Consider the following 23,958-nt stretch of genomic DNA (forward strand, 5'->3'; position numbering starts at 1 on the left):
AACAAAAAAACGCTGCGCTGCCAAAACGCTCTCATCCGCTCAAAGCACGGCGTCTTCAGCTGGATAAAAACGCTTTGGTGGACACACGGCCTTAGTGTGTGTGGCTTACAAACCTGGTCTTAGTTTCTTGGCTATGTGCGCCAAACAGACGAGGCTATACATATGTGCACCAGAGGCTCTGATGATGCTCAAATGAACCCTACTGACGTCGCAGTTTGTGTAGTTAGGGTTGCATGTGTAGTCATGAGATTGGAAGAATCTGAAGTCAAGTACACTATAGGGGGTTATCTCATGCAGTCAGAGATTGCTGAAGGCCAGTCTGAGCCTCAGATGGACCAGACCGGCTGGTGCATATTACACACAAATGCCAAGAACTTTTGAAAATATCCGTTTCCAGTCGCCAGAATTAATGAATCAGGATGCGCATGTTTTTAGCAGCCTCTCGAGAAACAAAAAGTTGACACAAAGTCTGCTAGAACAAGTGAAAGAAGTAGATACTGCATTTGCTCTTGTGATTTATTCTTTGTTGTTAAAGGTGGAATACCTACGATTTTTGCATTCAAATATCCCAAAATCACAAGGCCAGTGTTGTATATTTAGTTATGATGATAACTCACAATATTCCAAATGTTTCAAACAATGTTTAAATCGTGAGAAAATTGAGATTTTAACCAAGGAAACGGGGCGTATGAGCAGGGGTGAGCTGGGAGTCGCCAGTCAATCGCATCATATCCGCTTACCTCGGTTTCCGCTCGTACTACGTGTAGTCCTGGACAAATGCGGTAGTTGTAGTTGTGCGTTAGCGTCTATCAAGCAACAAACGTCAGCTTGTTTCGCGCATTTGTTATGGAATGGAGCACAATTATTCTTTTCATTTATTCTCGGAATGTGAACTGTTGGCTGTAAAGGGGGTCACACACCGGACGAGAAGCGTCGCGCCACGTTTAGGACAACTCCACAGTAACGTTATCGAACACCGGACGCGCACTTTCTCATCAGTGTATGGCCAGCAATATTGTTATGTTTAATGACAGGAAATGAAGATAATGTCTGTTCTATGTTATGATTGTACTGTACAATTAAATACAATCGTTGCTGAGTTAGCATTCTGAAAACTTTACCTCAGAGATCTGTTCACAGAATGAATTGAGAATCTCACCTGAAAAATCGAATAATAACATCAGCAATTGTCATTCAAGCAGCTGATTTCTGTAAATGACTGCAAAACTAAATGCATATTGCAGCATAGGGCGAAGTCAGGATCCATTAGCAACGATTTGAGACAAAAATAATTAAAATTTTATATAAAAACTATGTAAATGGCACTCTGTGGCGCAGCAGGATTTTGAACACGGTCCTGAGGCGTTGTTGCTGGGCACCGCGGACAGACGCCAAATGGCGCCGCCGGTATGTGTAACGTTACACTTATAGATAATAATGTTTTCGATTTTTAAAGCTTCTTGTCCGGTGTGCGACCCCCTTAACGTTAATTTTGTGAAACTGTAGCTGTGGTTGAATACTTACACGACATGAAAAGATGTGTCAAATGTACATTAAATTGATTTTTTATTTTTATAAAGTTACCAAGGAGGACCAGCCACGTCAACTCCTTGCAAGAGACCTGCCCCTTCAAACCCTCTCCACCATAGCTTCGTCTAGTGACTCGTACAGTAACTAATTTACTTTTAAACCTGACTTTTCTTGCGGTTATTTCAGTTTAATGAAAAACAAGCATGTCATTAAACGCAACGTTTATTGAAATCGAACTTTACCTCATCCATGACAACTAATTTTCGATTCCCGTCTGACTGATTTATCCACGGTGGAGTTGAAAACAACAGTTCCCATCATTCCGCGTTCCTCCACGTCGTCATCAAGCAAAGCCGTTGTTGTTGTTTTGAATGTAGCGCCCTCTAGCGGCATCTAAATCTTAGGTATTGCAGCTTTAATTAATTATTAGCTTGTTTAAATAATTGCTTATCAGTTTCTGTATTGGCATACGGAAAATGTTTGTAGACATTGTAGCCTTTCTATCCATCAAAGATTTTTCATTTACATAATTATAGAAAATACAGCATTGCTTCATGATGATATCTTGTTGTATATTCCGCCTGTGGAATATGGTGTATAATTGAACCAGACAGATGACACTTCACAGGCTTATAATGTGACTGAGAAGTGAGCAGAATAAAGATGAAAGGGTACGTTCCACCCATGTGTGGGTTTCCTGACTGATCTATGTGTCATTCTTTCTGCAGTGACAGATGTACAGATGACACATCGCTTCACTCATTACTTTAGAGCCTTTTCTAATTATCTAGCCTCTCTCGTGTTGGCTATATAAAGCCTGTGTGCCCATGTGCTTCACCCCTACCAGGAAATCCAATTTAAAGTCAGCATGGAATTGAACCCAACCCTATTTACTGTCTTAACACATGTTCCTGGTCTTATTGCAGATGATTTCCAGTGCACATTACTGCAAAGAAAAAAAAAGCAAATGTTGATCTTTTGGAAAAGCGAAATACCTTGCTTAAAGGAGTAGTTCACTTTTTTAAAAAAAACTTTTGCTGATAATTTACTCACCCCCATGTCATCCAAGATGTCCATGTCTTTCTTTCTTCAGTCGAAAAGAAATTAAGGTTTTTGATGAAAACATTCCAGGATTTTCTCCATATAATGGAATTCAATGGGAACCAAACGGTTCAAGGTCCAAATGAGAGTTTCAGTGCAGCTTCAAAGGGCTTTAAACGACACCAGACGATGAATAAGGGTCTTATCTAGCGAAACGAGCTGTCATTTAAAAAAATAAATACAAAAGTTTAAGTTTTATAAGCTTAAATGCTCGCCTTGCTCTGTTCTGTGATGCTGACTCTCCTGTTCAAACTCGTTCATCAAAATGAACAAATCTTTTTTCGAGTCATGACTCGAAGGGTCCTAGATAAGACCCTTATTCATAGTCTGGTGTCGTTTAAAGGCCTTTGAAGCTGCACTGAAACTTGTTTCCCATTGAAGTCCATTATAATGGAGAAAATCCTGGAATGTTTTTATCAAAAACTTTCATTTATTTTCGACTGAAGAAAGAAAGACGTGGACATCTTGGATGACATGGGATGATGACATTTGACATTTGACACAATGACATTTTTTTTAAGTGAACTACTCCTTTAAAGGAATAGCTCACTTAAAAATGAAAACAATATGTCTCACCCTAAAGTTGCTTCAAACCTGTATGAATTTAGTTCTTCTGCTGACCACAAAAGAAGATATTTTGGACAATGTCGGTAACCAGACAGTTGATGGACCCCCATTGACATCCGTAGTATTTGTTTCCCTACTATGGAAGTCAATGGGGTCCATCAACTGTCGTGTTTCCAACATTCTTCAAATTATCTTATTGTGTTCAGCAGAAGAACTAAATTCAAACAGGTTTGAAACAACTTGAGGGTGGGTAAATGATGACATAATTTGAATTTTTAAGTGAACTATCTCTTTAAGCAACTTGCCTTTTCAACTGTCTTCACCTAGGCCAAAAATAGTGTTAGCCAAAGCAGTTTATCTGTTTTAGGTACTGTTGTCTCACCAATAGCTAATGAGTTAAGTATATGGTACTTCAATATTAGCAAATTACAGCATATATGAAAAATGCATTTTACCATTAAGATACTTTTAGGATGAACTTGACCTTCAGCCTCCAATTCATGGTGAAAAGGGCTCCTCAAAAGTAATCTTCAACAATCAACTGCAACTGGACTCCATCCTAAACCTCACCAAGTAAATCCCTGTTAAGGAAAATTAGCTGATTTGTGTGCTTGAATATTCTGTATGACTTGGAGCTATGTTGTGGCAGAGGTAAAATGGGTTGCAAATGCTGATTCACGTTGACTTTAAGGTGATAGTTTCGTTTGTGAACACAGTAGCTTGTCTCTAACTGGTCTAAGCTGATATAGATGGTTGACCTGGCTGATGTGTAACACCGTGTTGGTCAAGGACGTTACTGGAAAAAAGCAGGTCATACCAGCTTAAGGTGGTGAAGTAAGATGGTTCATTTGGTTGACCAGCCAGTGGGAACCTAATAAAATTTGGTCTAGAAATTAACATGCTATGCATGTTTTTGGTGGTCAAGGCGATGTATCTCGTCCTAGATGGCCTATTCGCTCAGCTAGGTTCCCACCATCTGCTAGTCCAGCTTATCAACCATCTAAACTTTAACTAGTTATGTTGCTGTTGCTCAACTTCTATTGGCTACCAGCTACAGTAGGTACAACCTTAAGCTGGTTTTAACTGGTCTAACCAGAGAGGCCTAATTTCTTGTACAGAATTTGAAAAGTTAGTGTGGCCCTCAAAGCTTCTCCAAGTCGTAGTCTTCTTCCCTATCCTATCTCTTTTCCCCTTTCTGTCCATTTCTCCTTGTGTGAATCCATTGTTCATTTCTTTGTTCTCTCTTTTTTTCCTTTTCTTCCTATCTGTGTACCTAGGCAGCCCATTGAGTAACTTCTTTGACGTAATTAAACAACTTTTTTCAGACGAGAAGAATGGCCAGGTGCCTCTCCCACCTGGCTCGCCCAACAGACACCCATCTAACGCCTGTCGCCACGACCCTCAGCCTAGTGACTCTAAATGCCCAGCGGGCAATCCCAGGGACAATGCCAAGCTGGTGGCATCCTTTGGGATACAGGAGCAGCCCTAACACTTTACCAATCAAGCTTTTTCAAACGTACCCTACATAAAAGCACTAAAATATGTCTTAGAGGTGATGGGATTTATATTCGGACAAACTTTTGTAGGATGGAATGATTGTTTCAAAACAAGTTATGACACAAATCCAGACACATTTCCTCTTGTCATGTCAGTTGAGTTTGCCAGCCCCTTCCAGAACCCCTGTTGTTTCTACCCAAGATGTTTTCATGTCTTTTACCTCTGCCTTCCCGTTTTCCTCACCTTTGTGACGACTTGTCTTTGCTGCTAGGCATTATCCAGAAAACTTATTAAAACGCTGCCCCACTTCCCTGCACATCCTGTGACGGACATTTATTGACAGACGGCACTTTTCATGACGAACAAGCAGGTTACCAAGGAGATGGACACTTCATCCTTCGTCACACTCTTCCCTTCCCACTCTCCGGTCTCTCCACGCTTGACGCTGGACTAAAATACAAATACAGACATCGCTTGCCCTACCATCATCTCAGCATCCTAACCTGTTAAAATGGTCAACCAGCTGGTGGGAACTGGCTGCTCCAACAGACTCTGTTCCAAAACTTAGTTAGCTGCCTCTAAGATACTGTACCCAGACATCCCACCTGTCCCAGAAGGTCCAGGAGTCGATTGATAGCGAGTCCCTGATGGATGCAGTATTATATACAATATCCTGGAAATCGATCAAGCGAGAGAGAAAGCCTGTTTCCATGTGGTATTAGATGCATTTTTGGTCAACCAATCACAAGTGGTCAGCCAAGACGCATTACAGTATCACCTGGGATTATCCCACCCGTCTCACTGCAATTCGTTCGGGTTTTACGAGGTGGCTAATTCATACGAGTTTTACGAGGTAGCTAATTCGTACGGGTTTTACGAGGTGGCTAATTCGTACGGGTTTTATGAGGTGGCTAATTCCGAGGTGGCTAATTCGTACAGGTTTTACGAGGTGGCTAATTCGTACGGATTTTACGAGGTGGCTAATTCGTACGGGTTTTACGAGGTGGCTAATTCGTACGGGTTTTATGAGGTGGCTAATTCCGAGGTGGCTAATTCGTACAGGTTTTACGAGGTGGCTAATTCGTACGGATTTTACGAGGTGGCTAATTCGTACGGGTTTTACGAGGTGGCTAATTCGTACGGGTTTTATGAGGTGGCTAATTCCGAGGTGGCTAATTCGTACAGGTTTTACGAGGTGGCTAATTCGTACGGATTTTACGAGGTGGCTAATTCGTACGGGTTTTACGAGGTGGCTAATTCGTACGGGTTTTATGAGGTGGCTAATTCCGAGGTGGCTAATTCGTACGGGTTTTCCAAGGTGGCAAATTCGTTCGGGTTTTATGAGGTGGCTAATTCATACGGGTTTTACGAGGTGGCTAATTCGTAGGAGTTTTAAGAGGTAGCTAATTCGTACAAATTCAAACGAATTACCTACTTCTGACCTCACCCCTAAACCTACCCATCATTGGACAAATCATACGAATTAGCCACCTTTAACTCACTCGTACAAATTCGTACGAATTGTTCATGAGATAGCGTTGGATTATCCCACGTTTCAAATGCGTCTTCTGTGACCACATTGTGATTTTTTGAAGACACTCTGCCCTTATTTTGTCACACTCAACTACATCACTTTCAATTTTGGCGCAGGGATAATGAACAAACCCGTATTAGGCAGCTTATGTGAATGAATATAATAGTATAATATAATTTTTTAGATATTATGGTGGGTGTTGCACTATCTCCCGGAAATGAGTTTTTGCAGGGTGGGATGTCTGGATACCTCACTTTGATCACATTATAATGCAGTCCCTTACTGCAATGCAATAAACTTTGTGCAAAAAAATCATTCAACATGGCAGGCTAAGCACTTTAATCAGTCTAATTAAAATGAGGACTATCTTACCCAATATTTGTTTATTTATTTTTATGCACATTTAGAGAATGGTGCTGATAGCATGTAGCAACATGCTAATGTCAAACTCTGTTGAAATCAATTGAGCTGGGCATATGTGAGCTTAGCAACATGGCAACTCTACTAAAGTCAGATCAGTTCGAAGTCTCCCATGCTGTTTATATCACACAGAGTTCACTTATGGGGTTACGATTCAGGAAACCATCAAAAGCCTGGTGCACACACTTTTGACCATGATTTTGCCATCTAGGACAAATTTTCAGGAGTTATTTCATCATAAAAATTTGGAAAACCATCCGAAAAGAAAGAATCATATGTGTATCTTGCTTTAGAAGGCAGTAGACAGCAAGGCAGCTCGCTAGGTTTGGAACAAAATCACACTCAAAATACTAGACATGAACACACATTCACACAGCTCTAGGATGTTTGCACTCAGATTCATAAGAAGAAAAAAAAACGAAACACGTCCTCCAGAAGGAAAAGATGACTTTGAGAGCTTGTCCTGGGGATGTGGATTTTTTTTCAAATTGTATCGTTTCAGTTTGCGATCTTTTATTTATTTATGACTTTATGTTTGAAGAACATCACTTGATCTTAAATCATTGCTGCAAAAGGACTGAAACATGGTTTAAGTGAGTTTGGGACTCGGGATGGGATGGGGTGGGGTGGGGGGATAGTACTGAATGAATTTATCCTAATGAATGAATCTCTGTTGTACAGATTGAACATAATTATGTACAAATAAAATGTCTAGATGTGGCACTAGCTTTAGTTCTGTTGTAGATTCAGATTTGAAATCTTGTGTTGCTAGTCTTTATTGAATTATTATTTAACCCTTGTATTTCTGTATTTATTACCTGATGGAACAATTTGTTTCATTTAATCAATTTGGTTAGACACTGAAATACAGTGTTTAATCATTTTTTTTTATTTTTTTCTCTTTTTTTTCTGATAATGTCTCATGTTCGCTACCAGCAGATACTAAAAAAAATGTTGAATACATTGTGAATATTTTTGTATTTTTTTCCTTCTGTTTATTTCTGTCCTTATTTATTATCATCCAGTTATATACATGAAAACTTGAATGTTATTTATTTATTTATTTATGACAATAATGTGTTTGTTTGTATCAGGGCAACACAATTTTGTTTGTTTAAAGAAACTTTCTAATGTCTTGATTTGTAAAAGTACCGTGGACTTTACGAATCTTTCTTTCCTAGCTTTAAAAGAGAACAAAATAGTATGTAAAAACAAACAAACCACAAAAAAAGCTCATTTAACAATAATTTAAGAATGTAGTTTAGCCTCTATGGGGAGGAAATGACCTTCTCGATATCAATGTCAGCTTCATATCATTGTGTGTGTACAATGGATGACAAAAAAGCTGTTCTTGGATCAGTTCTACTGTAAATATGATGTTGTGGCCTACGGGAAAGTTGATGGCCGTTCCTGCTCTTTGCTTTTGACTTGTATTGCTGTGTGCATGCACGCATTTTCTTTGCATGGCTTTAATGTAACTATTCTTAAAAGTCGCACTATTTTCTCAGATCTGCAATCTTTAAATGGAAAAAAAAAACTGCCATCACTTTTAACCTCTGTTAGTCTCTCTGCGATTTTTTTTCTTTCTGTTTCCCTGTCACGTTTTCTACTATACCCTGTAAGCGAGCGACACAACACAACTTTTGCTCGCTAGCAGTGTCTATGTGGTATCTGTTTCTAAAATGCTTCCTTTTGTCTGTATGTACATCGACCAGGAAAGATTTGGATGTTCACGGCCCCCTTTTTACAGACAGCTGGTTCAAATGAAACAAAAATAAAGCAATACCTGTTGTGAACTTTCCTATTTTATACAGTTGAAGCAAAACTTTAATGAGAAAATAAAATAAAATTGTCCGTGCAGAGCAGGAACATGCTTTTAAAGTTGTAAAAAATCCCCTTGTATCATAACTTTGAGCAATTTCAGAGAGAAAAATTAAAAAAATAAACTGATTCACTTAATAGGATGGTACTAGCAAGTGTTCATGATTGTATGTTACTGTGTGGGCGAAGGTTTATCAGTCAAACAATCATCAGAAGTCATATGCCCATGACTGCATGATATAGGCTAGGCCTATACAAAATTACTGTGAAGACATGCAAATTTGCTGAAATTAACTTTTATGATTCAAGGAACTGATTTATTTTCTGATTGAAGCTATCTAAACATACATATCTATTTTTATAAGATATCTTTTTATTTTATTTTATAGTGATACATGTTCAGCCTGTCATTATAGTTATACGTTTAATAACATTGAAATTACATGAATACTGGTTTTATTTGTTTACTTTTATACAACAACTAGTCCTCTCAACTTTGATTGGCCGAGTGCGTGCGTTCCACGAGCAGCACTGGGACTTTTTTTCATCATGTGTATCACTCCGCTGTTAGCGTCTAGGCAGCACTGGGACATCTTTCATCGTTTGTATCACTCCGCTGTTAGCGTGTTCCTTCCAGTTAAAGATAGATTCGACGTTGTTGTGATGCAGTGAAAGGTAACGTATCTTTTCTATGTTTATTAGAGTTTTTGTCTTAACCAGACGCGACGCCGACATTAAAATTATTTAATTTTAGATATCATTTTGTATCACTTTAATAGCCACAATGTAATGGCTGCTACGTGACCATGGATGATTTACCTCAAATGTACAAACAAACAGGTGTAACGTTAGTTAACTAGTTCCATGACAATGATTTTATCGGACACTGTATTTTGAATAACGTTAATATTGTAAGGATTTTTCGTGACTCTTTGTGCAGGTTATTGTTATGCCCGTAAATTCCGACAAGTAATGTTAGGCTGTCTTTTATGTGAATTAAGTTACACGTTACTGAATCATTTAGGCCCTGTGAACCCTCGTGTTCTAAACAAGCACAGATTCATTTATTCAGGAAGCAAACATTTTTGATATCCCGTTTGACATCTTTTGGAGCAGATGTAACGTTAAAGTTACTCATTAACCTTTTTTTATTGAATTGAAAGCAATATCTCACAATTGTGAATACTAGCACGTGCTATTGGAAATTCCCCACTTCCCACTTCTTAAAGTAACCCTGTCGTCAATAATTGTATCCCTTAAAACTCATCTTTGATCAGGTTTTTCTCTTGAAAAAAAAAAAAAAAAACATGCCTTAAAGGGGTGATGAACTAAGAAATAAAATTTTCCTTGAGCTTTTGACATCTAAGAGGTCATCATATTATAAGAATTTCCTCTAAGTTTCAGAACTGAAAACGTCCTTGTTAGTCCAATAAAAGCTTTTATTGACACCAGGCTCAGCAAACGACTCGTTTTTCAAGGTGGGGAACTATGACGTCAAAGAAGATAAAACACCACCCCTGCAGAAGAAGATCAACGCCTACTTCAACATGGCCGTTAGCCCTGCCCACCGATTCTCATGTAATGCGTAGCTAAATAACACAGATGCCTACCTCGTGATGACAAACCATATCAAGCTACCGAGCAATACAGAATATTGTGCAGTGCCTGGTTGTGGAAGAAGACAGTTACTGCAGAAGCTTCCTCTGGATTCCAATAGGACTGCATGGATAAACTTTATTTTTAATGACGTTCCAGCTGATGAGGCTGATTTCACTGAGGATTGTTTTGTAAGCAAGACTGGATTTGCTGACCGATTAAGAGTAAAGAATGGTGCTGTGCCGTCTACATTGGATCCAACAGGAATGGTGCAACACAGAGACTCTGGGTCGAACATGTATCACAAATCATTCTGGTTGCCATTTAACAACATTGGACGTTTTCAAAACAATTTCCCCCAAGTGCATCGACGGGTGAGTTGAAACTAGGGCTGTAACGATTTTGACTAAAATCAAAATCACGATTAATCGAACAAGTCACCTCGATTACGATTATTGAACGATTATTTTAATTTTTTTTGCTTTCTCATATGTCACTGGCGAGGCTTATTCTGTAAATATGTATGTATTTTTTTTTCTAATGAAAGAGTGCATAATCTGAGATTCTAAACTAAGGAAACACACAGATAGCTTTTAATGCTTATTTAAAAACATTTTTAAAAAATGTAGAAAATAGTTATTTTTGTAAATAAAATAAATTATTGTAAATATTGCCATCTAAAAAGTAAAATAGAGCTTGTATAAAACTAAAAAAACTAATCCTTTTCATATTGTATAGCATCTGTAAAATGCTTGTGTTATCGAAAGCTGCTTTGTGGAGTGGAGGCACTTGTTGCTGGGCGTTTGTCAGTCTCTCTCTTTTTTTCGCGTGTTTCTTTGGTACAATCAGCTCCTGTTGCTGAGTTGACTCAGTATTCTAGGAATCAGAGAGTCGATTCACACACAACCCGCAAAGACACGTGACATCTCAGCAGCGTCTATAGTTTCAGCAGCGTCTATAGTTTGCTTATGATTTGCGATTTCTTTTCCGAAAAACCACGCTTGTGCATTTTATTTTTATCCGATTCGATCATAAACTAGCGCATTACGTACCGTATCCCGGCTTAAACGCCATCATAATGCTACGTTCACACCGGACGCGAATCGCGCGTCAAATTCACGCCTGACACGTCTAGTTTGACGCTTGACCACTTTGTTTAGGCTGTAACGCGACATTGATTAGGCTACGGCTTTTGTTCACACAACGCGCGCTCCGTGACTGAACCATGGACTGAACCAGAGACTATTTAAATACTGAACAAAGCAATTTTTACTCTGTCCCCAACCTGGCGGCACCAATCCCGGGCCGTGTTTGCGTTCACAAAGGTGTTTGTTCTGGCAATTTCCCGGGATCAACGCGCTGTGTGAAAGGGGCTCATGTTGTTTCAATGTCGCAGACGACGAGGTGGAGTGACGTGACTACTATGTTTTAAGTACGTTAACACACAGTGGGCGGATATATTAATAGTATTCAAAAACCGAAATAACCGACATGGTAAAATCACGTCGGTTATAGGCTCTGAATTTCGGTTTCGATTATTTTTCGGTTAATCGTCCAGCCCTAGTTGAAACTCATTATAATATTCAAAACTGTTATCCACTCACAGCAGTGGGCGTTTACTTCCAAGTCTTCAGTGCGAAACGCCCATAAAATCAGAGCGTTTTTTAGCTAGGCTCAAAACTAGTGTACAAAATAGCCTATTACTTGTTCATTTTGATTTTTTTGAATGCAAAAACCAAGCCAACGTCATAAGTTGACCTCAGACAACAATAAAATAAAATTTAAAAAGCCAGTTCATGACCCCTTTAAAGGTGCACTGTGTATTTTTTAGAGGCATCTAGTGGTGAGGTTGAGAATTGCAACCAACATTTGTTACAGTGGCCGACAGGAAAAGATGTCGTCTGAGACACCAGAGAGTATCCAGTTAAAGTGTTTTCGCTGCCAGAAACAACAACAAAGACGAAGCTTGTTGACGCTATTAAGGAGAGTGGAACTACTGTATGGGAGATGTCCCATTTTCACTATCCAGAAATGTATAGAATTCACGAATCATATAAATTATATATCAGCTAGTAAATTCGCTTTTGTATTACCTGTATGTTTGATCACACTATGTTAGGCCATCGTAATGAATTAGCTGCCAGGAACGTGAAATGTAATGCTATTCAGTGTTTCCCCTACAATGTATTTAGCGGTGGCGCAGCAAAATCTTCACATGATCAGTATCACAACATTCACTTACACACCTAAAAACACTGAGGCGACCGGCGGCGCTGCTAATGAGTTGGCTCCGAATCCACTAGTTGCCAAGAAAGGAGGTTACTATTATTATTATTACTATTATTAATGCCGCTAACGTCCGAGAAAAACGCGCTATGTGAACGACTCCTCATGGCAACGTGACCTTAGCCTAATCGAAAATATTTCCATATGTGGCTATTTCCTCCTTTCTTGTCAACAAGTGGATTCGGAGCCAACACATTAGCAGCGCCGCCGGTAGGCATGTCTCAGTGTTTTTAGGTGTGTAAGTGAATGTCGTGATATTACTGATCGTCAAGATTTTGAGAGACGCTAAAAATCCAGTGGCGCCGCTGCTAAATACATTGTAGGGGCAAAACCGCAATTATTGACTACAGGGCATTTTGTATCTGAACTCTGAAATGTTTACATTGAGTATTTTTAAAATTTGGTTTGTCAGGAGTCTACACATTTCTATGAAAGTCTACCTGTGAAATATAAACAAGCCAGTGTTAGAATCATATGTACACGATCAATCAATCAGTTTATTTATAGAGCAAAAATAAATAAAACTACACTATTTGACCATTGTGTTGTAACCGGTCATACTTGACCCGCTCCAAATGGGACTCGAACTGAAGGCGGGTGGCCGGGCGCGCCAACAAGAAGGTTAAATGCATCAAAACGTATCAAGAACATAACAATAAGCAGAAATTCAATAACACTATAAAGGTGTTTACAGCAAACACAGAACGTTCCCCTAACGTTACCGCAACATGACATCATGACTTTTGCGTAAGCATACGAGTCAAGTGGTGTGTTATCTCTACGCATTTTGAGCTATCCGCGTGTATGCGTTAATGTCTACGCCATTAACGTCCGAGTGATTCCGCGTCTCTGTACACGCCGTCAAATGTCCGCGCGAAACGAAGCAAAATGTAGATCTACATCTGGGGAGCGATCTTTTTTTTCCCTAGGATGGTAGGGGAACCCTCATAAATGGCATTAACCCCAGTGACGGTTAGGTTTAGGGACGGGGTTGAGGTAAGTCATATATTTACATACACAGTAATAACGTTAAGTCAACGGCGTTCATAAACACGCTGAAAAGCTATTATGCGTCTTGATAGGACGCTGAAAATGGAAATACGAATTGGCGTGTCATACATACGCTACTTCATGAGATCACTCTGGTTCCCGAATGGTCCCATGAGTTTATTTTTTTGGGAACCAAACAAGAACGTTATAGGAACGTTTCATGTAGGTTATTTTAGGTTCCATTTTTATAACGTAAGGATAACGTTCCTGGAACGTTCTGGGAACCAAAAACTGACGTTCCCAGAACCTAAATTTGTTCACTGGGTCTAAGCCATTCCAAATAAGTACACTTTAAATTTAGATTTAAAATCTGCCTCTTCTCTTAAATCTTAAATGGTTCAGTTTAGTAAACTATTCCATGGTTTTGGTCCTGTAAGTAGCAAAGGCACCATTGCCCCTGATTTTTAATCGTAACATTCAACAGTTTTTTGTTTTTTTTGTCAGATGATCTCAAATAGACTGAGAGTTTGAAGTTAAAAGGTCAGAAAAATAAGTTGGTTACAATCTGTTCAAAGCTTTAAAAACAAATTACACAATTTTAAAATCTATTCTATAATGTACTGGCAACTAATGCATGGACATTAAAACAGAAGTAATGTGATCATAAATGCCTATAACAAGTCTAGCAACAGAATGTTGTACCAATTGTAACAGATTTATTAAAGAGCCGTTTATTCCCCTTATAATAAATTGAAGTAGTCAAGGCGAGAGGGAACAAAAACGAGTATAACTTGCTCAAAACTCTTCAAAAAAAGTCTGTTAAAAACTTGAGAATTTATGTTAGTGAAGGGTTTCCTTTTTGTATGCTGAACCCATATGATGATAAATTGTCATAAGCTTTTGATAAACATTACATTTAGGGGGGGGGGGGGAACATCTGCAGATTCACTTCGGCATTGATAATGTTGACATAGAAACACATTAATCCAAGTCTAAGGATGTTAACAGGTCCAGGTAGAACGTCAGGGGTGGCCATCTCGTTATTACGATTACGACATGGGGTAAACGCATCACTAGCTCTTTGTTTTGGTTCTGGTGTTTGTGTGTGGCGCTCGGTGACTGACGTCTGTCTACAACTCAGAACGAGCTGATGACATGGGTCATTCATTGTCTGGTGTCGTTTAAAGCCCTTTGAAGCTGCGCTGAAACTCTCATTTGGACCTTGAACTGTTTGGTTCCCATTGAAGTCCATTATATGGAGAAAAATCCTGGAATGTTTTCATCAAAATCCTTAATTTCTTTTCGACTGAAGAAAGAAAGACATGGACATCTTGGATGACATGAGGGTGAGTAAATTATCAGCAATTTTTTTTAAAAAGTGAACTACTCCTTTTAATTCGATGTTAAAAATAGAAGCCCTGAACCGCAACGTAAAAAAAAAAAAAATCTAGCATTTCGAAATTAAAGTCGAAATATTTCGAGAATAAAGTCAAAACATTACAATAATACAGTCTTCCATAGAAGTGTGTGCATTCATAACAGTGCGCGTCCACTGGCTCAGCGTGCACGTGTGTGTGTGTGTGTGTGTGTGTGTGTGTGTGTGTGTGTGTGTGTGTGTGTGTGTGTGTGTATAAAGAAATGCATTTGTGAAGTCGAACTGCCATGGATCAACACATAATAGTAGCTTTTACTTTTATATCTGGGCTTCCAACAAAATTCTACACAGGTGCTAATCTACCAACAGGAATGACCATGGTGTTCCTATGAGCGCACAGACTCCGCCGTACTATCACAATCTGGTCCAAACTTTATGGCAGTGTTTCTGAGGTGTTTTCGAAAGCACAACAGTATTTTTTTACCATTTATTTTTTAGATTGGTACCTGTTGAATTTCCTTTTGTTAAAACAAAACACACACACACACACACAGTGTGAAACACTCGCTATGCACAATTAATTATGTATGCGGCAATGTGAAACAATGGCAAGCACACACGCAAATTCTATGGAAGACTGTTTTTGTACTCTCTAAATATTGCGACTTTAATCTCGAATGTTGTTTTGTTTTTGTTTTTTGTCTTTTTTTACGTTACGGTTCAGGGCTTCCATAGAAGCTAGTTTCCATCACTTGCAAGCTTATTGTAATATTTTTCTCAGAATTGGCCTGTATTTCGCAATTCTGACCTTTTTTTTCTCAGATTTGTGTGACAAAGTCAGAATATTGAGATAAAAAGTCACAACTATCTTTTAAATCATTTAAGTCCGTGGCGGAAACAAGCTTCCATAACTTAAAGGGTTAGTTCATCCAAAAATGAAAATTCTGTCAGTATTTACTCACCCTTTTGTTCACAGTGTTATGTCATGTTAGTTGTGTTTGATTTATACTGATGCAGTAACATGCAAAATGCTTACCAGAAATGTTCTCAGTAATTAGAAATATGCTAAACACAACCTTGTCATGTGATCTCATGAGAAGACCCACTCTAGAGTAGACTATAAATCAAATTTCATTAGGCCACTGATAGGACCGGGATCTAGATCTCTTCATGTAAGTTAGTGAACATAAAAGGAACGGTTCATTTAATTTTGTGGTACTTGTAAAATTATTGAGTGCGCCGTTTGATATTTCTGTGACAGTCTCACACACCCCTGCAGTTCCCTTTCGTAGTCACTTCGAGTTACGTCAGAAGTGACGGAGATTGGGGGTTTCGCATAGAAAGCCAATCCTCTTCGAGTATTTAAAAACGAGCCAATGGCGTGCAATGCCTTGGGGCTGCGGAAATTTGCATAGCGTACTCCGCCCTACTCCGTGAGTATAAAAGGAGGAAGTGAACGCAACCGCAGTATGTTTTCGCTTCGGAGCCAAGAGAACCTCTTCACTCCTGAAAGCCATTCTCACTGTTCAAGACTCTTCGAGACGAGCGTCCTCTTCAGTGTTGGTGTGACGGCGGTACCCAGCGAGATTCTGCATCGCCTGCGATCTGAGCAGTGGTCTGCCAGACTTTGCGCTTCTCCCTGGTCGCCTCAGCGCTGAAAAGAGTGAATTTCCTCCTCTCATTGAAAGAGCTGCACGTGGCACGTCTTTTTAAAGATGGTTCGCCCGTGTTTTTCTGGGTGTGGTCGATTTCTATCGTCATCTGATGGTCACGATCGCTGCTTTGTATGCCTGGGCATTCGGCATGCAGCAGCAGCGTTCGTGGATGACTCATGTTCCTTCTGTGGGAACATGACCATCTCTACACTGAGGTCGAGACTCAATGATCTGACTAAAGTGAGAGTCCCGGTCCCCCTTACTCGATCGGCTTCCCTCACGGGGGGCCCGTCGACCCGGGGACCTGGTGATTTCACGGTGACTGTGTGGAACAAAGCCCCCAACGATTACTCGGGCCACACCTCCCGCCTCAGTGCGAGAGCCAGCGAGCGTTAGTTCGATTCAGTCGGCCGCTTCTTCGGTGGTACCGGCTGCTTCGGGCAGCGCTCCAGATGATGATGCGATGTCGATCACAGCATCACTAGGCGGGCTAGAGTCCTCGGGAGATGAGGATGCGGCTGCGTTGCCTCCTTCGGGAGTGCCAGCGTTGCCCGTGTCGGATCCCGAGCTGATGGCCATGCTGTCTCGAGCCGCTGGAAGTATCGGGTTAGAGTGGAACCCTCCGCCCTGCCCCGATCTCTCACGGATGGATGATTGGTTTTTGGACAAAGCTGCCGCCGCAAGGCCACGGCCAACTCCATTGCCTTTCTTCCCCGAGCTGCATGTGGAGTTATCGCGCTCTTGGGGGGCTCCCCTGTCCACTCGAGAGCGCGATCTCTCCCCCGCCTTTCCCCCCCTCGATGGTGGGGCCGCCCGTGGGTACACTGGGATGCCCCCGCTGGAGCGCTCTGTTGCGATGCAGCTGTGTCCACAGAGCGCCTCCTCCTGGGGTCCTCCTAAGCACCCATCCAAAGCCTGCAGGGCCGTGCAGAGACCTCTGTAGGGGCAGGTGCTCAAAGTATAAAATGGGGCACATGGAAACAAGGCTTTATAGGGCTGTGCTCAAAATATCAATACAGTAATATATCAATACAGATGATTCTGCATCGATACAGCAGCAAATGCATTGATGCAGTTTTGAAAAAGAACCAGAACAGAAAAGACAAATTTAAAGTTTAAAATTAAAAAAAAATAATTGATGTGCTCTATATATAACTCTGGGATTAGAAACTGAAGCATCTTAAGTTGTTCCAACCTGATGGCTTTTTCTTCTCTGTTATACAGAATAATAAAGAACAGCTGTTATAGTGAACTTTGTAGGACAAAATCAACCTGGCCCATGTTTCGTGCAGTACAGTATAGTTTTATTTAATGGCATATCAGCATCTGTGGCTATTTTCATGGCAAAAACTGATTCACAAAAATACAAGAGTTACATTTTATACAATGAAAATAAAAAACAAAGCAAACAGAAACAGCAATTAATACTTTACAAGATTTTTAACATTAATGTGATGCCTGTTATGGTAAATTCTTACTTAAGTCCTTAAGTGAGTTTGCTCCCAGGTGAAAAGGAAATATATTTAAATTGTACTTATTTTGATATACTTAATGTATTTTAAGTATACCGTATTAAATATGTATTAAATGTGCTAAATTGAAACAACTTCAAGTATATTAAGTGTACTTTAATATGTATTTAAGTTCAATTTTAAGGTAATAGTAATATATTTTATTATACTAAATTGTGCTAAAATGGAACCATTTTAAGTACATTTAATGTAATATAATAGCACTTATTTAAAGTGTATTTTAATACACTTTAAATAGACTTTAGAAATACAGCATTAGTATATTTTTAGCTTCACATTAATGCGTTCTAAGTATATTTTAAATATAATTTCAGCTTATTAATAATGTATTAGTAGAACACTATAGGACCCACTATTAACATATTAAAAATATATTTTTCCAAAAACCATTTAATATAAAAATAATATATTTTAATGTATTAAAAATACATTTAAACATTTGAATTCAACAAAACCCAGTAAAAAAATATTTCTACAAAACACACAAACACTCTTTGAAAGATAAACTTTAATGCACTACATCAGTAAAGCATTATGAAAACTAAACAAAATACATTAACATAAAATGCATTGATTTGCAGAGGTATTAAACAGAACAAAAATAAATAAATAAATAAACTAACTGAAAGGAGTAGTTCACTTTTGAAAATACTTTTGGTGATAATTTACTCACGGGTGTCTTCCAAGATGTCCATGTCTTTCTTTCTTCAGTCGAAAAGAAATTAAGGTTTTTGATGAAAACATTACAGGATTTTCTCCATATAATGGACGTCACTGGGAACCAAACGGTTCAGGGTCCAATGGCTAACAGTCAATTTGTCGTGAAAGCATGAGAATTGGCTCAATTGCGAGAGTCTTGTGCTGAATGCTTGAGAGTTGGCAGCCCTGACAAATCTTTTTTCGAGTCAATTCATTCATTTCGTTCATTGAATGAACCTAATGACTCGGAAAAAGATTTGTTAATTTTGATGAACGAGTTCAAATAGGAGAGTCATGAACATGCATAACAGAACAGAGCAAGGCGACCATTTGAGCTTATAAAACTTAAACTTTTTTTTTTTTAAATGACCGATCGTTTCGCTTGATAAGACCCTTATTCATCGTCTGGAATCGTTTAAAGCCCTTTGAACAGTTTGCATAGAAACTGTCTTTTGGACCTTGAACCGTTTGGTCCCCAATGAAGTCCATTATATGGAGAAAATCCTGGAATGTTTTCATCAAAAACCTTAATTTCTTTTCAACTGAAGAAAGAATGACATGGATATCTTGGCATGGGGGCGAGTAAGTTATCAGCAAAAGGTTTTTTTTTTTTTAAAGTGAACTAATCCTTTAAGTCAAACAAAGTGAAATACAATAGCAAAAAGTAAAGTGGCCAAATCTTGAGTAAAAAGAGAAGTTCGTGACTTTTTCAGTCTGCCATAGACTCTTTTGGGGACATCAGAACCACCGAGGGAAATCTGGAAAGAATAAAAAAAAACAAGCATTAGTATAAACTTGTTCATTTATAATTCTAATAAAAAGCTGTCACTTTGTTACTTAATTCAGAACACTTAATGCACAAAAAGTCAGATATAATTATTATAACAAATAGGATTTTTCTTTATCATAAAGAATTTTCTAACCATTTCTGAGGTTTCAGGAAGACACAGCTCAGATGATCTTGGGCTTGAGCTGAATGAACCTCGTTTCATGGACTCGAGGGCCTCTTTGAGAGATGCTAATATCCCTGGAAGCTCTACAAGAAAAAATCAAGTTGCATGTTATACAAAGTTAGGGCAGAAAAAACACTAGTTTGTGTTCTTCATATATAATTTGTATTTTGTTTAAATGGTGAAACATATTTAATGAACCATTACTGTAACTTCCACCCTATTATTAAAGTAATTATTCATTATTAATAAAGACAGAACTTTCTATTGAAAGTTACAAGTTGGTGACAGCTGATAACGACTTGATTAAATGTAAAAAAGCTGAATACCACACATAAAATCATATAAATCAGTCCCTCGAGAAAAACACGATTATGTGATTGCATAATTCAATGCATAATCAGGCAAAATACATATTCATTTTTCAAATACGTGTTAATATATAATAGGTCACTTAGTTACTTAGCTGCTACATGACACACTATTGCCTTTTTTTGTTGTTTTTCACCAACAAAAAGTTACAAATCAAGAGGATCAACTACTAACGTTACTTACTCGACTTGACCTCATCTACTCACGGTTAGGTTTAATAAAAAAAATATCTTTGCAATGTGCAAATTCCTTGGCTAGGCTAAATATTAAATATAAAATCTCTCATTTCATTATTTAACATCATTTTAATTTCTCAGTGCAAGATATTTAATAATTGGTTTTGTGAAAGCTTATAGTTGGTGATTACTACTTAATTTATTTATCGAATTGACATGAAAACTGACAGCCTACTAATAATTAATTAGATTTTACTATGAATTAAATATCACAAATGTGTATTAGAGCTTAAAATATATTATAATATTTAAAACACAAGAAGTTACTTAGGGACAATCAAGCCTGTTGTGTAATCACCATTAATAACCTTTTTTTCTGCAAACACAGTGTGCAATGTTTTTATAGTTGTTTTCACTGTCTAGATCTAAAACATTAAGTTGATAGACGTCAATGGATAAACGTTAACTCGCTTTAGTGTCAAATCAACAGAAATGCCAGTAATCCACAGAACATCGTCATCAACTTCTGAAAATATTTTAAACTAAACCCAAAGTGAGAATAAAGCCAATTATACTAATCACTTAAACTAATAAACTTACCACCAAGAAGTAAGATCTTTTCTGGCAGTATCTTGCTCTGTCCATGTCGTGGCGGCGCACCTCTGCGGTTGTCCTCTTCACTGCTAAATCGTTCGCGGGAGCTGACGACCTGGTAATCTGCTCGTGTGTTCTCTCAATATTAGATCGGTGCTATCCACATTCACTAGGTCAGAGTCAGTGAAATAACAAAGCAAAATTTGGAAAATACATGATTTCTGTTGAAATATCCGAAATATACCACAGACAGTCAGTATCCGCTGTCTGCGCCCCGCCCAACATGTAAGTTCAAATGGCAGTGTGTGATTGGACAATTGCCGGCAAGCTTGTTTTGAAAAGATTGGCTCTGATTGGTCCAAATGAATGCAACTGGAAATAGTAACTACGGCCACAAAAAAAGAAACAACTCTGGTATAAACATAACATGCTTTATAAACAGGTTTTTTATTCATTTTGGCTAAACAAATGTAAGAGTCAAGCTTTAACAAATTTATTTAGTTTTTCTAGTATGTACACCTGATCTTTTATGTTGATGTGTGCAAGTACTGGTATTCACTTGTTTTGTGGAAAAGACTATTTGATTAATTAATGCAGAAGTATATAAGTGCATTACTTGTAATTTTTAAACTTTATATATATATATATATATATATATATATATATAGATATATGTCTCATTTGTTTTTCACAGTATTTTTTAAAGCAGGGCTGAAGCACATGCTACAGTATAACATAAATATTAAAAATATATTGCTCTAGTCCTATACAAGGTTAAATAAGTTATAAGGTTACAAATTGCTATACACACAAAGTAAACACAAAAAATACTTTAATTTAGCAACAAGTATGCTTTCTGTAAATACACTAAAATTTCACTAAAAATGTTAGTTTTTAGCATATTTTTAAAAGTGTAATTAAGTGTATATTTATTAGCATTGCGTTTCTAGTAAAACATTTTTAAATACAATTAAAATATGTTTGTATTTAGCATATTTCTTAAAAATGTAATTAAATACCAATGTACTTCTAGTACACTTTTTAGAAACATATTTAAAGCATGATTGTCATTAGCATATTTATTAAAAATATAATTAAGCATACATTTATTACCAATGTACTAATAATATACTTTTTTAGAAATACATTAAAAGTATGCTTTTCTATAGTGTATTTCTTAAAAGTGTATTTAAACATATATTTATTACCAATGTAGTTCTAATATACTTTTTAGAAATACATTTAAAGTATAATTATCATTAGCATATTTATTAAAAATATAATAAAGCATACATTTATTACCAATATATTACTAATATACTTTTTATAAATACATTAAAAGTATGCTTTTCTATAGTACATTTCTTAAAAGTGTAATTAAATATATATTTATTACCAATGTACTTCTAGTATACTTTTTAGAAATATACTAAAATGCAATAAAATACATTTTTAGTACACTTTAAATAAGCATGTTGTAAATACAAATGTATTATAAACACACTATTTGTATTTCAAATATATTTTTAATACATTTAATACAACGTCTTTTTCACCTGGGCTGCCTTTGCTGTTGATGTTGTTACTGCTGCTGCTGATACTGCTGGAGTTGATCTGAGACTGTAGACATTCAAATAAACAGAAATATAGGGTATTAGCTGAATAAACCATTTTTATGTGACCATGTCAAGATGTAAAGATTGCTGACAGTGTTTGGAACTGGCTCACTAGTTCACTGACCTGCTAAAGCTACAGATTCTACCCAGGCTGCTAAAGTATATAATACAATAATAGTATATAATAGTTACCTTACTAGGGCAGATGTTCACAGAGGCTTCTGCACACAAAACATAAGATACTAACTGGTACGCCTATGTGATAACTTACCAGAGTTGTGATAATCATTTTTATGTGAAAATATTTTTTTTAATAAATACTGTAATAATAATAATAGTTTAAAGTAAAAATAATAGTTTTTAGTCAAATAACACCCCTCCACGCCCGTGAAACTTTTCTCCCTCAAACAGCAAGCTAACGTTACTTCTACAGCCTACACACAGCAATACAAACAACATCTCTCTGCATGCTCTCTTCACGTCGTTCTAGTAAAATAATAATAATAAGTAAACAAACATCAAAATCACTTCGCTGAGAATAAAACACCACTTACCAGCAGCCGCAAGACTTGAAGATATCCTCTGGGAATGCGCGATTGCGCGTAGCCGCGCGAAATTATAAAATGCGCGTGCAGCGTGAGGAATCAGGTGAAAGGTCATCATGTGGGTCATTTTATTTACGGCTAAATTATTATTCATTCATTTTACTACTAGTTAGATGGGGCAGACATCCACAAAAGTGCCTTTAAATACAAAAAAAGGAGAGGAAATTTTGTCTTGACAAAAGGGCACTTTGGGCACCAAGGGGCAAAAGGGCAGGTGCTCGAGCACCCAACGCCCCCCCCTCTGCACGTGCCTGAAAGCCTGTAGGTTCTCGTCTGCTATGGTGGCGCGTTCCTATAGAGCGGCGGTACAGGCGCCCACCGCTTTGCATGCGATGAGCACTTTGCAGGTCTTCCAAGCGAAGCTGCTCAGAGATATGCACGAGGGCGGGACTGATCCAACGGCATTCAAAGATTTGCGGTCCGCCACTGACCTTGCTCTCCGGGCGACGAAAGTGGCCGCTCGCGCCGTTGGTCAGGTGATGGCCACCAGTGTGGTCCAGGAGCGTCATCTCTGGCTCAACCTGGCAGACACTCGGAGCGCTGAGCGGACTCGTCTGCTCGACGCCCCACTCTCCCAGGTTGGCCTTTTCGGCGGTGCAGTCGAGGACTTTGCCCAGCAGTTCTCCACTGCCCAGAAGCAGACGGAGGCAATCAAACATATTCTGCCCCAACGACCAGCTGCTGCCTCCACCCAGTCGTCAGCAAAGATGCCTCCCGCTGCTTGCCGCTGAGGACGCCCCCCCGCGGCTCCCCACCCTCCCGCCCGGCCCCAGCAGCAGCCTTCATCCGGGCCACGGCATGGAGGAGGCCGCAGGCAGGCGTCACAGCCCGCTCAGGCCGCACGCCCCGCTAAACGCCAGGCTAAGCGACGTTCCTGACACGGGCTGCTCAGTGATGAAGTTGAGTTTTCCCAGGAGGCGGTAGCAGGCCCCCTCCTTCCCCCGGTGGAGGGCCGGGGGAGAATCTTTTGTTCTCAGCTCCCCGCTGCTCACCCACAGGTGGGCAGCACCCTGAGTTGGTTAAAGAAAGACTTGACATCATC

At 38.6% G+C, this 23,958-nt stretch overlaps 1 protein-coding gene and 1 long non-coding RNA gene across 6 annotated transcripts in view; one reads left to right on the forward strand and one right to left on the reverse strand.

The window, feature by feature from the left end:
• Positions 1 to 8,458, forward strand: part of brsk2a (BR serine/threonine kinase 2a) — a 321,319-nt gene extending 312,861 nt beyond the window's left edge. For 3 of the 5 annotated variants that reach the window (XM_039663145.2, XM_089127803.1, XM_039663147.2), the window contains one exon: positions 4,476 to 4,960. In XM_039663145.2, the coding sequence (XP_039519079.2) occupies positions 4,476 to 4,687 (212 nt within the window). In that variant the 3' untranslated portion in view covers positions 4,688 to 4,960. The other 2 variants (XM_039663149.2, XM_039663146.2) reach the window with 2 other exon arrangements.
• A 10,724-nt stretch (positions 8,459 to 19,182) lies between these two features.
• On the reverse strand, positions 19,183 to 20,924 carry LOC148965036 (uncharacterized). Its single transcript, XR_016150672.1, has 3 exons — positions 20,702 to 20,924; positions 19,527 to 19,639; positions 19,183 to 19,361 (listed from the first exon to the last, which is right to left on the reverse strand). It is a non-coding gene; the product is annotated as an uncharacterized LOC148965036 (long non-coding RNA).
• Positions 20,925 to 23,958: the final 3,034 nt, after the last annotated feature.

Source organism: Pimephales promelas, chromosome 25, assembly GCF_988280905.1.
Source record: "Pimephales promelas chromosome 25, fPimPro1.hap1.1, whole genome shotgun sequence".
NCBI lineage: Eukaryota > Metazoa > Chordata > Actinopteri > Cypriniformes > Leuciscidae > Pimephales > Pimephales promelas.